This window comes from Bos mutus, chromosome 4 (assembly GCF_027580195.1).
Source record: "Bos mutus isolate GX-2022 chromosome 4, NWIPB_WYAK_1.1, whole genome shotgun sequence".
Classification (NCBI taxonomy): Eukaryota; Metazoa; Chordata; class Mammalia; order Artiodactyla; family Bovidae; genus Bos; species Bos mutus.
Genome location: NC_091620.1, coordinates 5,565,556 through 5,582,689, shown reverse-complemented (window position 1 = coordinate 5,582,689; position 17,134 = coordinate 5,565,556). Strand labels below are relative to the sequence as shown.

Here is a 17,134-nt window from a genome sequence, read left to right as displayed (position 1 = left end):
AGGACTAGGCTCGTCTCCGCCTGATGAGAGGGGTTAGGTCGGGGCCCCGGACCCTGAGGCTTTCACTGTACAGGACTAGGCTCGCCTCCGTCTGATGAGAGGGGTTAGGTCGGGCCCCGGACCCCTGAGGCTTTCACTGTAAGACTAGGCTCGTCTCCGTCTGATGAGAGGGGTTAGGTCGGGACCCCGGACCCCTGAGGCTTTCACTGTAAAGGACTAGGCTCGTCTCCGTCTGATGAGAGGGGTTAGGTCGGGACCCCGGACCCCTGAGGCTTTCACTGTAAAGGACTAGGCTCGTCTCCGTCTGATGAGGGGGTTAGGTCGGGCCCGGACCCCTGAGGCTTTCACTGTAAAGGACTAGGCTCGTCTCCGTCTGATGAGAGGGGTTAGGTCGGGCCCCGGACCCTGAGGCTTTCACTGTAAAGGACTAGGCTCGTCTCCGTCTGATGAGAGGGGTTAGGTCGGGCCCCGGACCCCTGAGGCTTTCACTGTAAAGGACTAGGCTCGTCTCCGTCTGATGAGAGGGGTTAGGTCGGGACCCCGGACCCCTGAGGCTTTCACTGTAAAGGACTAGGCTCGTCTCCGTCTGATGAGAGGGGTTAGGTCGGGGCCCCGGACCCCTGAGGCTTTCACTGTAAAGGACTAGGCTCGTCTCCGTCTGATGAGAGGGGTTAGGTCGGGGCCCCGGACCCTGAGGCTTTCACTGTAAAGGACTAGGCTCGTCTCCGCCTGATGAGAGGGGTAGGTCGGGACCCCGGACCCCTGAGGCTTTCACTGTAAAGGACTAGGCTCGTCTCCGTCTGATGAGAGGGGTTAGGTCACCGGACCCCTGAGGCTTTCACTGTAAAGGACTAGGCCGTCTCCGCCTGATGAGAGGGGGTTAGGTCGGGGCCCCGACCCCTGAGGCTTTCACTGTAAAGACTAGGCTCGTCTCCGTCTGATGAGAGGGGTTAGGTCGGGGCCCCGGACCCTGAGGCTTTCACTGTAAAGGACTAGGCTCTGTCTCCGTCTGATGAGAGGGGTTAGGTCGGGACCCCGGACCCCTGAGGCTTTCACTGTAAAGGACTAGGCTCGTCTCCGCCTGATGAGAGGGGTTAGGTCGGGACCCCGGACCCTGAGGCTTTCACTGTAAAGGACTAGGCTCGTCTCCGTCTGATGAGAGGGGTTAGGTCGGGGCCCCGGACCCCTGAGGCTTTCACTGTAAGGACTAGGCTCGCCTCCGCCTGATGAGAGGGGTTAGGTCGGGCCCCGGACCCTGAGGCTTTCACTGTAAAGGACTAGGCTCTGTCTCCGTCTGATGAGAGGGGTTAGGTCGGGCCCCGGACCCTGAGGCTTTCACTGTAAAGACTAGGCTCGTCTCCGTCTGATGAGAGGGGTTAGGTCGGGGCCCCGGGCCCCTGAGGCTTTCACTGTAAAGGACTAGGCTCGTCTCCGTCTGATGAGAGGGGTTAGGTCGGGGCCCCGGACCCTGAGGCTTTCACCGTAAAGGACTAGGCTCGTCTCCGCCTGATGAGAAGGGTTAGGTCGGGGCCCCGGACCCCTGAGGCTTTCACTGTAAAGGACTAGGCTCGTCTCCGTCTGATGAGAGGGGTTAGGTCGGGGCCCCGGACCCCTGAGGCTTTCACTGTAAAGGACTAGGCTCGTCTCCGTCTGATGAGAGGGGTTAGGTCGGGGCCCCGGACCCTGAGGCTTTCACTGTAAAGGACTAGGCTCGTCTCCGTCTGATGAGAGGGGTTAGGTCGGGACCCCGGACCCCTGAGGCTTTCACTGTAAAGGACTAGGCTCGTCTCCGTCTGATGAGAGGGGTTAGGTCGGGGCCCCGGACCCCTGAGGCTTTCACTGTAAAGGACTAGGCTCGTCTCCGTCTGATGAGAGGGGTTAGGTCGGGGCCCGGGACCCTGAGGCTTTCACTGTAAAGGACTAGGCTCGTCTCCGTCTGATGAGAGGGGTTAGGTCGGGGCCCCGGACCCCTGAGGCTTTCACTGTAAAGGACTAGGCTCGTCTCCGTCTGATGAGAGGGGTTAGGTCGGGGCCCCGGACCCCTGAGGCTTTCACTGTAAAGGACTAGGCTCGTCTCCGTCTGATGAGAGGGGTTAGGTCGGGGCCCCGGACCCCTGAGGCTTTCACTGTAAGGACTAGGCCTGTCTCCGTCTGATGAGAGGGGTTAGGTCGGGGCCCCGGGCCCCTGAGGCTTTCACTGTAAAGGACTAGGCTCGTCTCCGTCTGATGAGAGGGGTTAGGTCGGGGCCCGGACCCTGAGGCTTTCACTGTAAAGGACTAGGCTCGTCTCCGTCTGATGAGAGGGGTTAGGTCGGGGCCCCGGACCCCTGAGGCTTTCACTGTAAAGGACTAGGCTCGTCTCCGTCTGATGAGAGGGGTTAGGTCGGGACCCCGGACCCCTGAGGCTTTCACTGTAAAGGACTAGGCTCGTCTCCGTCTGATGAGAGGGGTTAGGTCGGGGCCCCGGACCCCTGAGGCTTTCACTGTACAGGACTAGGCTCGTCTCCGTCTGATGAGAGGGGTTAGGTCGGGACCCCGGGCCCCTGAGGCTTTCACTGTACAGGACTAGGCTCGTCTCCGTCTGGTGAATCCGCTCCACACACACACAGGTATGCCAGAGGTGCAGGCCAGAGCTGCCCCAGGTGGCGGCCGGCCCGGGGTCTCTTCCACGTCTGGGTCCGATGATCACGGCTCTGAGACCTGGACAAGCCTTGATTTCCTCTGAAGGGGTTTGGTGACGGCCTGATGCGTGAGAGGAAGTGTTGGCAGGACACCTATCCTTGGGGGGCTGGGGGTGGGTTCCGGCCAGCCCCACTGTGCCGCCCACCCAGCTGCGCGTCTGCCAAGATGCACTGCAGACGCTCACCTCTGACCTGTAAGAGGCTCGGGCGCTGGGGACCCAGTCCTGTTCACTGTTCACCTACCAGAGCTCCTGGCAAGACAGGAAAACGGGAGTATATGTGGAATTCATAATTCATGAGATTGCATTTTTAGCTCGAATAGTATTTTTTCCGCGGCCCCCAAGGCCCCTGGAGTCCTGTGGGCGCGTCTGAGGGGCGCTGGGCCACAGCACCAACCTGCCCGTGAGCACGCGGGGCGCCCCAGCCTTCCTTAGCGTTGGGAACACTCGCTTCTAACAGAAGGCAGCAGCTCTTTAGAAGCCGGCGTTAGGGGTCTAAGGTGGACGAGGTTAGTCTGCCTTTTCATTCCTCTTAAGTGAAAACCCTACGCAGGAGAAGCTAGAGCTTACCTGCTCCGTTCTCTGAAAACTTCCTGGGGACTTCCTGGGGGCCTCGTGGTTGGCACAGTGCCTTCACTGCCCTGGCCGGGGTTGAGTCCCTGATCGGGGAACAGAGATCTTCCAAGTCTCACAGCCAAAAAAATAAAAATCTTGAAACACCACCAAATAAAGCCAAGTAAAGGCCTAGTCTGTCCTGGCCTCAGCTTGCCGTGGTGTGTGTATCTGCCTCTGATAGCAAGCTTCTGTCCAGCTTTCTTGAGCCAACACAAACGAAAGCCACCTTGCCCTGTGTTCCTGTATGAACCCCGAAATGCCCCTCCCAGCCAGGCAGCTGAAGAATGACGGTCACCATCATTTGGCTGCCGAGCCTGGGGGCCCCAGCAGCGGGTGAGGGGCACCGCTCTGCACCACGCCTGTCTGAGCCCGGCGTGTGTCTATCGGCCCTATGTGCACTGCTCCCGTCTGAGCCTGGCGTGTGTGTGTTGCAGGCGCCAAGGAGATCGACATCGCCGCCACCCTGGAGCATCTGCGGGACCAGCGACCGGGCATGGTCCAGACCAAGGTAAGGCGGCCGGGCCTGGGGCTCGGGGTTGGGGCTCATGAGGGCGGTTTTCTCAAAAGGAGTGAGGGGCAAGCCGGCCGGCTGCCTCCCACACCCGCTCCACTCAGGAGGTCGGGGCAACTCTGGCTGCAGCCCCAGCGTTCCAGCCTGAGTAGATGTGGTCGGACCTCAGGGCCCGGGACCCTCCGTGTGCCGATGGGGGGAGCAGGGGAACAGTGAGATCTCCACGTCAGAGGCCAGCGATGTGTGTGGCGTGTTCCGCCGGAGCCCACAGCCACAGCCCCGCTGCAAGGTTATCAGGACGGCGGTCACCAGAATGTCCCTGGGCCATGCTGGGCCCCTGAGCACCCTGAGTAGCTTACTGAAAAGGCTAAGTTTGCAGCAAAAGGAGCAGAGCCTAAAGATCCCTGGACAGCCTTGAGTTCGCTGAAGCCGAAACCAATGTCCACATGATGGCCTATTCCCTTAGCATTGCAGGAGTGTCCATGTCCAGCCACAGACACCCCACACGCATGTCCTACAGTCGTAAGCACAGGATCCTCTCCTTCCTGGTGTGGCCTGGACTCTCCAGATGCCATCATCGCCTCCACTAAAGCCACCCTTGCAGAGAACTTCAGTTATAAAAGTCGTAAAAGCCCTCCCGGGAGACCAGGCCGCTCTGTGCTCTGGTGCCGAGTGGTGAGGGTCTGGGACCCCCGTCGTCCCAGCTCGGGCTCTTACTGTCCCCTCAGGGTGTCAGCAGCTCCTGGGCCCAGCTCCGTGCCGCAGACGGGACAGGGCAGCATCTGAGCCTCGAGGGAGGGAGCACAGGCTTCACTCCGCCCGCTCTGTTGGGCGGGAAGGAGCCCAGCGTCTAGTAAGCATGGCGAGCACACTTTGACCCTGAAGGTCGTTTCTCAGAACAGCTTCATGGGCCCCTATGGCTGGTTCCACGTGGTCAAAGTCAGCCCCTAGCATGGAGGCAAAACCAACTCAGCTCCTTCGTGTAGAGCCAGGAAACTGTTCCAGGTGGAGCCGGATGTGCCTAGCGGCCGGGTCTGGGTGGCCACCGCCGTTCCCTGGTGCTCACTCTTCCTCCACTGGCAATTGATGGGGCCCTGGGAGAGCTGAACCCTGCCCACGCCTGCCTGCCATCCTGGTGATGGGCAGCCCACGGGTCCAGTGGCCCTGGCGGGGCCGTCCTACCAGAAATCCAGGGTCGGCTCACCATCTGGGAGGGTCTGGCCCCGTGTCCACCAGCAGCCTCACGCAGCCCAGAACCGGGGCTGAGGGCAGGGGCGGCTCTTGCCCAGGAAGGAGAAGTCAGGTCCTGTCTCTGGCCGACGTGCTCCCTCATGGCACCGCCTCCTGGTCCCGTGAGCCCCGGGCTGTGGGGCCCGCTGCCCGCCCTCCCGGCTGGCCGGCACCTCGACAGTGCTGTGAATGGCCCTGCTTGGCCCCAGGCCCGTGCCCCGTGTGGGTCAGTGAGCAGTCAGGGCACAGGGCAGGTCTGCCCCGCTTTTGTCGCCTCACAAACCAGCGGGACTCCCAGAGCCGCCCTGCGTCCTGTCCCATTTCCGTGTCGCGATGTCTGCCGAGCAGGCCGTTCAGTCTGGGAGTCCAGCAGGCCTGCGCCGTTCGCTGGCTTGAGAGGTGTCAGGGGTGGCTGTGCCCGTGTCTGGGGCAGTGTCCTGCACACACCATGCCCCTGGCTGACCGCTGGCTTGAGAGACGGTGGCAGGAGGTGGCTTCCCCGGGGCCTGGCAGTCCGGGTGGCAGCGGGCCTGAGCCCAGGCCTCGAGGGGAGGAGAGGTCCATCCAGGTGGGCACACGGGGTGGGGAGGTGCAGGTGGACGGGCCTCCTGCTGACCCTGCATGTGGGCCTGGAGGCTTGTTCCCCGGGAGAGCCCACTGTGCTTCGGGAGGCTCGTGGCCGCCAGCAGAGGCTCTGAGCTAGAACCTGGCAGGTCATCCCTGGGGGCTCCGACGGTAAAAAATCTGCCTGCAGTGCAGGAGACCCGGCTTTGATTCCTGGATCAGGAAGATCCCCTGGAGAAGGGAATGTTCACCCACTCCAGTATCCTTGCCTGGAGAATCCCATGGACAGAGGAGCCTGGCGGGCTCCCATCCCTGAAGTCACAAAGACACAACTGAGCGGCTGAGCACAGAACAGCACATACGCTTCTGTTCTGTGCCACTCAGAGTGGAAATGTGTCAGTCTTTCTGGCACTGGACTCGTCTATCAATGACTGGAGTTTTCGAGTATCTAAGCCATTGATAGGGCTCTCCTCCATCAAAAATCCCTATCTGCTGTTAAGGGAGTGTTTGCATAGTTTATTCTTTTGTGATTTCTTTGGTGTGATGGGGAAGTACTGGGTACACTGCTCCGAGTGTTTCATGCCAAGCTGGGAGCAGGTTGTGGACCCGGGAAAGCTGCCGGACAGGTGGGCTTGTCCTCTGTCTGCCAAGCCCCCATTTCTGGAGGAGCAGACGGTCCGACGCCCGGGACTCGCCCCTAGTGTATAGTCAGCAGCCCTGCGGGTTCCGCCGGCACGAGAAGCGTGCCCCGTCCTGGGAGCACTGGTGTCCGTGGGCACACGTATGCCTAAGCTGGCACGGTTGAGGGTGAGACGAGGTTTCTTGGCAAACAGAAGTGAGTCGGATTGAGCCGGGTGGTGGGTGGATTTTCAAAGAGCGCGAGTACGACCCTTTCCATTCTGAGGCCAGGGAACCCCGAGGTGTCATGACTGTGACCGTTTCCGGTGAGTCTCAGAAGGACGGGAGGCTGCGCCCAGCCCCGCCCCTGGGGGGCCATGCTGGGGCTGGAGTCAGAAGGGGCTGGGGGAGGGGGCGCACGGAGCCTGCGGCAGCTGCTGTCACACTCACACGTCCACCCCAGCTTCTCCAGTGACAGAAGCGGAGATGAACACGAGACATGCAGCCCGTCTGCTCCGGGTCTCCTCCCGCAAACCCGTACCCTGCCCACCTCCCACGGAAGTCTGCAGCTCTTCCCTGTCCTCCGTAAACAGCTTCTCCCTGCAGGATGGCACGCGGGAGCCCACGGCTGGAGCAGAAGGGGCCCTGCTCATGTCTCCCTCCTCTGTCCCTCCAGGAGCAGTTCGAGTTTGCCCTGACGGCCGTGGCCGAGGAGGTGAACGCCATCCTCAAGGCCTTTCCCCAGTGAGGCCGGAGGCGCCCACGACCGGGGGCCCCGTCAGCGACCACGACGTCGTGCCCGCGCCTCTGCTGCAACCGCCTAGAGCTCTAGTCCTCAGGAGTCTACAGTCAGTGCAGCTTAGCAGTTACGTGTGTGTGTGTTCAGCCAAATAATGATAAAGGGAGATCTATGGGCAGATGAAATGATGGGGGCAATCAGTCCTTCTATTTTCGATTTCTTGGAAAAAACTTTATTTTTCCTTAAAACACATATCCATGTTCTTAATTGCCAATCATGTCATACGGACGGCACCATCAGTGTGGTCCCCAGAAGAGGGCTGGTTTGTGACTTGTCCCTCTCTGGAGGGTCAGCCATGCAGGGCGGGGCCCAGAGGGGCCAGCGGGCCACCTCAGTAGAAGACACTCTTGGCCTTTGTCCTTACGACTGTGTACCACCGGGAGAAACCGCAGGCTTCTTCAGGAGTTAGGCGGACGTGACGGGGACATTCTGCAGCTTTGGGGTAGATCATAAAACACAATCGTGCCAGCTCCTCATCCGATCTGGGCTGCTGCACACCCTCCCCCAAGCACTGTTGGGGGACAGTGACAGCCCCGCCCAAACTTCCACTCCCCCAGGACAGCCAGGGGCCCCGGGGGCAAACGCTTTCCCACCCAGAGTGCCTCCTTCCAGGCCAGTAGACAGGGACACTTGGCAAGGCCCTGGCGGAGCCCCAACCTCCAGACACGGCTTTTAGCTACAAATAGGGGTTTACACGCGTGTGCTGTCACTTCAGCCGTGTCTGACTCTTTGCAACCCCGTGGACTGTAGCCCGCCAGGCTCCTCTGTCCACGGGCTTGCCCAGGCGAGAATACTGGACTTCACCCAGATGCCGCTCAAGGCTTCCCTGAGGGGTAATGAGAATGGGGCCAGGCCTGTGTGGTCCCCTCCCCAGGAAGGCTCAGGCCCTGCTGGCGTCCCGAGAGGACCGGGAATGCCCTCACCATGGGGGAAGTGCAGGGAGGCCCGCTGTTTTTTGCTTCTTGCCAGCATGGGATCCAGGCATCTGGGACGCAGCGGTGGCCAGGGCCCTCCCGGGGCTCAGGCTCCTGGCCTCTCAGGCAGATCCCCATCTGATGTCACACAGACACGCGTCTAGCGATCCTTCAGATTTGCCAAAATAGCACCTGGGCGCCCCCACCCCAAAACAGAGGAATGCGCTTCACTAGACTGAGGACAGTTCGATGCCGAGGGGGCTGTGCGGGCTGCTCTGTGTGTCGCTGGCCTCGCTTTAGGGAGTAGATGCTCCAGCGGCCCTGGGCCCTCTGCTTCCCGTGCGGCACGCCATCCTCTCATCTTAAACAGACGCCGCGTCTCAAAAAGCGGGACAGGGAAGGTGGCCGACCGAATGGGGAGAAAGCTGCCAAAATACTGTTTGTGTCTCTAAATGGTGTTGTCGTGTGTATCTGCTTTAATATATGGATCATTTCCTTCCCAAAGCTGTTTCTCTACCTGGAATCTAAACAATTAATGGAAACTAGTTTATCTGAACGTAGGACGCATATACCCACTTGTAATTTCTAACATTTCATGTTTCTTCAGTGTGAGATACACAAATATATTTAATTGTGTCTGATTAAACTTCTGATTTCACATTTGAATGGTCTGTATTTGGATGAGAGAGCAGTTTTTTGGGTTTGTTTGGTTTTTTTTTGTCCCATCCATCCTGTTTCCTGAAGCTGTGGGCGTTTAGATGCCAGAACAAACTGTGTACATCCCAGGAGCTCCATGCTGAGTTCTAGTTTTATTTGCCGAGCTGGGTGTGTACAGGGGCCAGAGTGTCGCGTGTGGCTGCGAGTCTATTCATTAAAAAGAGATGACACAGTCTCAGGCGAACGTTGGGGCGTGCTCCGCCTCTGGTGTCCCTGCCACCTCTTCGCTGCATGTGTCTGCCCAGGGAGCGTCCGGGAGCGGTGGCCCGTCCTTGCTGCCCACAGGGGAGGGGGGCTCCCCATCTCACAAAGACACGAGCCGCCCCGGGAGCCTCTCAGCCCAGGGACCCGCTGGGAGCACTGAGACCCTGCCAGGACGGCCCTGCTGCCGTGACTCACTGCCCCGCTCTCGCCCGTGCGGTCTCCGCGGGCGGTGGTGAGACGCGGGGGTCTGTGCTGCCAGAGCAGATGCGGGTGTTGGTTTCTCAGGAAATCAGCCCCCCGTCTCAGCTGCGGGCATCCAACTCTGCTCCGTTGGCTCCACCCCTGCGGGCCCCTCCTTCCCTGAGCCTGCTTCTCATCAGGGTCCTGCCCCGGGTCCAGCGCGCTTCTGCTGTCCATGTGCTGGGAGTCGATGTCATTCATACACACACATTGGACAACGGGTGACTCGTCTCGAGACACACACATGTGAGTCTGCGTGGGGCCTAAAGGGGCCCTTCCATCCAGGGTGCCCAGGGATGCTGAGCAGAATGGACTTTGAAAATGTCGTGCAGAGCCAGCCCTGAACAGACAGGATGAGGACAGAGGGCGTGCCCTTGGGCTGGGGGACCACATCCACGTGTCCACGCAGGGCCAGCGCAGGGGACCTGGAGCTGCACACAGCCAGCCACCCTGCCGTCGGCACCCCTAGCTGACGGGCCCACAGGATCCGGCTTCAGTGCCCTGGGAGTCCTGTGTCGGCAGCTCCCCCGTGCGCACTGGCGGCCGCTGTCACCCGGCCCAGCAAGGCAGCGGGGACGTGCTCATCTGGGGGCCGGTGACTCCTCTGTGGACCTGGGTTGTGGTCTCGGGGCCTGGAGGACCATGTCCACGTGTCCGCGTGCTCTTCAGATTCTCACTTGCAGACGCCACACGCATTTAAGTTTGATCCGCATTCGCAGTGTCTTCCCCAGCCCGTGCTTAAGGTCTAGGCAATCCCCCAGACAACAGTAAAGCCTTGATTGGCCAGACTTGCTGATTTCTGGGCCATAAACACACCCGCCAGGAATGGTGTTAGTGCTGGCTCCCTCGGTGAGCTGCGGAGACAGCTGCTAGAGTCTTGAGAGGGAAGTGCCGTCCAAACAGTAAGGGATGCGTTTTGAGTGTTTATCACCTACGTCTTCGTCTAATGTGTCCATTAACATAATTTGATTTTAATCGTGGCTATATTTAACAACTAGATTGTAACACTCCCAAAAATTTAAGTCTGCTTCTGCAAGTCCTCAGGAGCCAGCTGTGGTATGCCTCTGCCTCGAGATCATGGAGAAGTCTGGAGAAAGGCCGGCCCCACCATCCAGCCCAAAGAAGGTGGGCGCCCAGTCTGAGAGGCTGGGGCTTGTTCCCCATGCCCACGGAACACAGGGAGTCCTCAATGTGAACAGGATGAAAATCTAATGAGACGCGGATGAAGCCCTGAGGTCTCCACCTCATGGAGGCCAAACGACTCAGATGGACCACATGCAAGCCCCAGAGGAGACGTCCCCGTGGTGCTCAGCTCCGGATGAACCATCACCGAGCCCAGGAGGCCAAGGTCACCGCTGTGACGACGCGCGGTGACGCAACTCGGGAAGACAGTCGTAGATTTAAACACTGTAAATGCCAGTGAGGAAGAACAGAACAAAACAAGAGCAAGGGGCTCTGAAAAAGAACCAGCGAACAACGAGGCAGGAGCAGCACCCTAGAGACAGAGGCCAGGCTGCCAGAGGGGGAGAGCAAGATGGGCACAGGAGCCTGGGGGCACCAGCTGCCGGGCACAAAGGCAGGGTCTCGGGCTGAGATGAAGTCAGGAGCTACCTACCGGCTTCGCATGGTGACAGCGGTAGCCAGACCTCCCAGCCACGGTTCTGAACTGCACAGAAATATTGGACGACCATGTTGTGTGATAAGAACTTACATAGCGTTGAAGGTAAACATTACTTCAAAAACCAACAAACTTGTGGGAAAAGAGATGAGATTTGTGGTTACCAGAGGCAGGAGGTGGGAGGAAGCAGAATTGGATGAAGGCTGTCAAAGGTACAAGCTTCCAGTTATAAGTACCAGCGATGTGATTTGCACCGTGATAGATATAATTAACACTGTGTTATATAGGGAAGTTCTTAGAGTAAATCCTAAGAGTTCTCATCACAAGGAAAAAATTCTATTTCTCTAATTTTGTATCTGTTTGAAATGATGGGTGTTTACCATGATTATTGTAGTCATCATTTCATGATGTGTGTGTCCGGTCCTTCTGTACATGCCTTGCTCACCCGTGTGTATGTAAATTATCACTTATAAGACTGGAAGGAGAGGGGAAAAGAACCCAACAAAGCCTCTGGAAGGAAACCCAAGGGGAGCAGTTGTTCAGAAAGCAGAGAAGGCCGGCGCTCATTTTACAGGCAGGCCAGATGAGACAGAAGGGAGGCAGCAGCGGAAGCCCGAGCTGTGGATGGAGGAAGGGGTGGAGACATGCAGTGAGCGTGTGCAGCGGGCAGGAAGCACGCCCTGACCCAGGGACAGAAGAGGGTGCCGAGGCTCGCAGGAGTGGCGGGCTCCTGCAGGGCGGACGCCGAGGCTGCAGCCGGGATCCACATTCTGTCCCGTCTCAGCTGGGAGAGCCGGGCCCTCTGCACCCTGCCCACACCCGGCTCCAGCTCAGAGCCGGCAGCAGGCCCGGTGTAAGTTTTATTATCAAGGTGGAGAAGACTCTTGAGAGTCCCTTGGACTGCAAGGAGATCCAACCAGTCCATCCTAAAGGAAATCAGTCCTGAATATTCACTGGAAGGACTGATGCTGAAGCTGAAACTCCAATACTTTGGCCACCTGATGTGAAGAAGTGACTCATTTGAAAAGCCCCTGATGCTGGGAAAGACTGAAGGCAGGAGGAGAAGGGGACGACAGAGGATGAGGTGGTTGGATGGCATCACCGACTTGATGGACATGAGTTTGAGTAAACTTTGGGAATTGGTGATGGACAGGGAGGCCTGGCATGCTGCAGTCCACGGGGTCGCAAAGAGTTGGACACACTGAGCGACAGAACTGAACTGAGCCTTCCTTGTCTGTTGGCGCCAGGGACCCAGGCTATGAGTCTCCCAACCACAAGTAGGGCGTTCTCCCCGGACAATACCCAGCAATTAGTGTGCACCACATGTGTACCCTGCTGGAGGTGGGCCATGCGGTGGGAGGTTCAGTCCCTCGTCTTCAAGATCCACCAGGAAACACGGGCCCCTGGGGGCCACAGAGCAGTGTGCAAGTCCTCCCCAGGGGCCCGTGAGGAGGGATCTGGGGGGTGAGCCACCCCCCTTCACGGGCTCAGCGGCTCTCACAGCACACCTGGGGTGACACAGGCTCCGAATCCGTCCTGACTCTCACCGGTGCCCCCACGCCTCTCTGGGCACGGCGCGTGCTGGGGTGGGCGTCTCACCGCTCACCTTCACGACGCCTCGGGGCTGAACCGTCACTGCAGCTGAGATGATGGTGATCTGGCAAAGAGAACGCGAAGGGCCCACCTACTGAGTGCTGTAAACTAGGCCACCCACGGCGTGCCCAGCGCTTCTCCAGACGGCGACCCGGCATCTGTGTCAGGGGCGGGGGTGGGCTCGCTGGAATTCCGCGAAGATGCATGGGGTGGGGAGAGACAGCCTCACATCAGCTGGCAGATCCAGCGTTGTTAAAAACTCCCGCCTCCCCCGGGAGTCCTAAGCCCTGGCGTGAGGCCGTGGGGTCCCTAGAGCAGCCCACAGCCTGACTCTAAGAGTCTGCCCCTCCCCCGATGTCATTCTCCAGCCCTGCCCCCCGAAAAACTAATCGCAGTGTCTTCAGGCACCCCAGCCTGCCCTCGGGGGGTCGGTGCTTGTAGAGAATTCCCCATCCTCCCCTGAGACACCCAGGTCACAGGTCAGCACCCCCCTCTCCGCCCACACCAAGTCCGTTCGCCACCTTGGCCTGGCACCGCTGAGATCCTGCAGCTGGGTCACCCAGCTCCACCCCATGCCCATGCTGCTCTGTCTCTGTGGCTGGGAGCAGCGTCTCCTCTGCAGGGTCGTGGGTGAAAACGCTCCCCACAGACCTCTGCCCCACCCTGGCCCACCTGGGCCTCCCTGGCCAGGACGAGCCACCTCCAGTCGATGCTGTTGGTCTGATTTATTGGGTGGTGCAGGCGGAGAGGGCACATTCAGGAAGCTTTAGTTTTTTCTTACAAAATTGACGCCCGTGCTTTTAAAAGCCGGTCTGCTCACCTCTGCTCCCAGCCGTTTCCTGCTCTCTCACTCCGGCCTTCAAATTTGAACAGGAAGGCCCCACCGTCATCCCGCGGGGAACTGACAGCAGTATTCTGTGTCTGTCTGTGTGTTTATTAATCAAGTAGAACGCTAATAAAAACCTTCATAATTAGCAGAACAGGCATCGATTCAAAGATGTTTATTGGAATAGAAAATTAGAATTTGATTACACCTTTGTTGCTAAACAATGGCTGGCTTTCATTTTGTTCGGGGTATTTGTTTAGAGACTGGTCTTCGCCGTCCAGGCCGCTCCGTTTCTTAGCCGAGCCGCGTGGCGCGTGTCCGCCGTCTCCGTGGCTGAGCGACGCTGGTGGCTGCCGCGGTCGGCTCGGAGGGCGCTCCCAGGAGCCGGGCCTGTGCGCCTCCGCCGGGCCGTGACCGCCGGCCCGGGCCGAGCCCGGCGCGGTGGAGACTCGGTCCGGGGCGGGCGTGGGGACGCGTGGGGACCCCCGTGGGCACCGCCCCCTCTTGTCCAGAACCCAGGCTTCCAGAGTCCGTCCCGCACACGTCGAGGCGCCGGGGCTGGTGGGTTTGCTTCCGCCTCTGAGGGAAGCTGAGTCCCCAGAGAGGCCGCCAGAGAGGGGGCCGGTTCTCGGAGGAAAGGAAGCGAGAGGCAGCTCCACGCCGCTCTGGGCTCGCCCTCCCCTGCTTGCTCTGGCCGGGGGCAGCCTCAGGTCCAGCCCCTCTGCCCGTCTCTCTCCGCTTGTCTGTCCTCTGCCTGTCCGTCTGTCTCTCTCTCCTCCCTCCTGGGGCATCTGCTTTGAAAGAGCAGCTTACACACACGTCTCGGTGGTTGGACTGGCTGTCTAATTCAAACCCATCTTTCTTGAACATTTCCTCCCGTCTCTGCTTCATTTCCTGACCCAATCATAGTTACAATATAGTGATAATTTATCAAGTCACTGAAAATAGCTTCTGCCATCCACAGACGCTGTTTCATCAGGCCCCGAGTCCGTCAGACCGACTCTGTCATGTGCCTGGTGGCAGGGTGCTTGAGGCTCTTTCTCTTCACTCCTGTAAACTATCCCGGGAGAAGAAGCACCCTCGCGAGGCCACAGCCTCTGGTGTCCTCACGCCCAGCCTCCGCCCTGAGCCCTGAGCCCTCGGTTTGTCCCCAGGTTTAGAAGAAGAAGGACATGGTCACCGCCCCCAGCATGGGCAGGGCCCAGCCCTGGGCAGCCCAGCCCTCACCCGCCTCGGCCACAAGAGCTTGGGGTCAGCCCCGGCTGCTTCCTCTGGGGCCACTGGGCCCTCCCTGCCACGCAGCCACCTGGCGAAGCCCCCCGTCTGCTTATCTGCAGCCAGACTGCTTCCTTCTGGTCCTCTGAGGGCCTCACACACTCTTATTTTCTTTCCCTTTTCATGGAAATCAGAAAAATCAATCCATGAGCAGTCAGACTGGTCAGTCCCTACAGAGGAGGAACAGGCCACCCCTGAGCAGGGTCCCCGGGGCCTTTCCAGGGGCTCCCCAGGCCCCCCCCAACCTCCTGCAGGCAGACAGTGCCCCCACCATGCCCACTGTGTGCCAGGCCCCAAGTGGGGGCCGCAGCCAGGAGGGCGGGTGGCGGGCGTGGGGTCCCCTCCCTTCTCACCACGTCGGCAGCCAATGCCTTGTTTAATCGCATTTGATAATTGTGTTTTGTAAGTTCAAATGTGTATTTATTATCAGAACACATTCTCACTAAGAAACAATGAAAATTTTCAGAATACTGAGAAATGAGGCTGTTTTAGTCAACTCCAAAATCCTAAAGTCAAGATTTACAGAGAATTCCCACAGTCTCATAGCAAATGGGACCCAGTGGAAGGTCGAGGATCCTGGCCCCTCCAGGCTTGGGGGGCTCAGCATCTGGAAGGCCCAGGACTGAGGGCTGGCTCTGCAGGTGTGGGGACACCCCAAGAGGGCTGCTGGAGGGGCTACAAGACCCCTGTTAAGAGGCTGACCTCACAGAAGACCTTCTGCTGGGGACAGAGGGTCACAGACAGACAGTGTTGGCAGCTGGGAGGGGGAGGGCATGTGTGTGCATGTATGTGCTTGAGTGTGTGCACACATGTATGTACATATGTGTGCTTGTGTGTGTGCTCGTGTCTGTGTGCATTGTGTGATTGCTTGCGTGTGCACACATGTGCACGTGTGTGTGTGCTCATATACATGTGCGTGTGTGCATGTGTGCTCGAGTCTGTGCGTGTGTACTCGTGTGTATGCCCGTGCGACAGCGTGAGCAGGTGGAGAAGCAGCAGGAGAGGTGGGTGGAAGGGCCCTGGGGCAGCGTCGGGGAGGGTGGGGGAGGCGCCAGAGAAAGTCGGGGCACAGAGCTGGGGATGAGTCACAGAGCAGGTGGGACTGGCCCGTGTGGACCCCAGCTGGGGCTGACTGGCTGTCGTGGTCAGTCAAGCTGCTTAGCACCGGAGGAGGTGTCACTGAGGCCTGGAGGCTCATGGGGACCAGAGCAGCTGCTGGCCCTGCAGCCACGTGTGCTGCTTTGGCCCACAGGCCAGGGCTGGGTTCCAGCCCCTGTTTGTCCCTCAGCCGAGGGCCCTTGTGCAGTGCACAACATACCCAACTGCACTCGGGTGGTGGAAAGCCAAGGCACCTGACCTGCCACACACAAGGCTGAGCTGCAGCTGGACAGGCACAGGAAGGCAGCCGAGAGCTGGTGGGACCCAGTCCCGCCAGCTGCCCAGGCTCAGGACACGGGGTCCCATCTAGCCATGAGGGCCGAGGGGAAGCCAAGGGCAGAGTCCACGGTCCAGCTCACTGAGAGAATCTGGGCATCTGGGTTTGTAACAAGCATCGCAAGAGAGTCAATGTACACGTCCAGAGAGACATCCGACCTCAGGCTTGGTGGGAACACGGGGCAGAGAGCGAGAGAGACGGGGCACGCCCCTGGGAACATGGGCAGAGGGCGAGAGAGACGGGGTACGCCCCTGGGTTGCTGAGACATCCGACCTCAGGCTTGGCGGGAACATGGGCAGAGGGCGAGAGAGACGGGGCACACCCCTGGGAACACGGGCAGAGAGCGAGAGAGACGGGGCACGCCCCTGGGAACACGGGCAGAGAGCGAGAGAGACGGGGCACGCCCCTGGGAACACGGGCAGAGGGCGAGAGAGACGGGGCACGCCCCTGGGAACACGGGCAGAGAGCGAGAGAGACGGGGCACGCCCCTGGGTTGCACTCTGCCCCTGTCACCCCCTCCATGCGGCCATCTTTGCAAACCACTCCCAGTTCTATTGTGGAACAAGATAAAAGACAGAAATAACACTTAGAGGCAACACCTGTCACCCAGAGAGGTTCTGTCCAGAGACCACCTGGTCTGCCCGCCCCACACCAAGTCTGCTGATCGTCCTTGAGTGGCTTCTTTGCCCAGAGTCGACCCTGCCTCCCGGTCCTGTCCCCAAACCAGAAAGGGCTGAGAAGTGGAGGGTAAATGTCATCCAGACGAAGGTCTTTTTAAATTCAGTTCAGTTCGGTCATTCAGTCATGTCCGACTCTTTGCGACCCGATGGACTGCAGCACGCCAGGCCTCCCTGTCCATCACCAACTCCTGGAGTTCACCCAAACCCATGTCCATCGAGTTGGTGATGCCATCCAACCATCACATCCTCTGTCATCCCCTTCTCCTCCCGCCTTCAATCTTTCCCAGCATCAGGGTCTTTTCCAATGAGTCAGTTTTTCACATCAGGTGGCCAAAGTAAGGTTTCCAGGCTCCCATAAACATGGGGAAGCCATGATCAGGGGCTCTGAAAGACTTATAAGCCAACCAAGTGGAAATCAGGTTTGGCGGTAAGAGAAGCTTTGCCTGCCTAGCGAGTGTTCGGCCAAAGCCAGAAACGACTGCGTCCTTCTGCACAGCTTGCTAAACTTCAATTTCAGCAACAGCATATTTTCAGCAGGAGACAGAACTAGCTTCAAATTCAGTTTTACCAAAAATATGAAATCAGAGGTGTATTCTTTGATCTGAAGTAAAGGCT

At 59.1% G+C, this 17,134-nt stretch overlaps 1 protein-coding gene across 1 annotated transcript in view; it reads left to right on the top strand.

Annotated features, from left to right (window-relative positions):
• PTPRN2 (protein tyrosine phosphatase receptor type N2) overlaps positions 1 to 8,583 on the top strand; it is a 605,862-nt gene extending 597,279 nt beyond the window's left edge. Inside the window, exons 22-23 of the mRNA XM_070369001.1 lie at positions 3,730 to 3,803; positions 6,895 to 8,583. Coding sequence (XP_070225102.1) covers positions 3,730 to 3,803; positions 6,895 to 6,966 — 146 coding nt within the window. The 3' untranslated portion in view covers positions 6,967 to 8,583. The remainder of the gene's footprint in view (positions 1 to 3,729; positions 3,804 to 6,894) is intronic.
• The last annotated feature ends 8,551 nt before the right edge of the window (positions 8,584 to 17,134 follow it).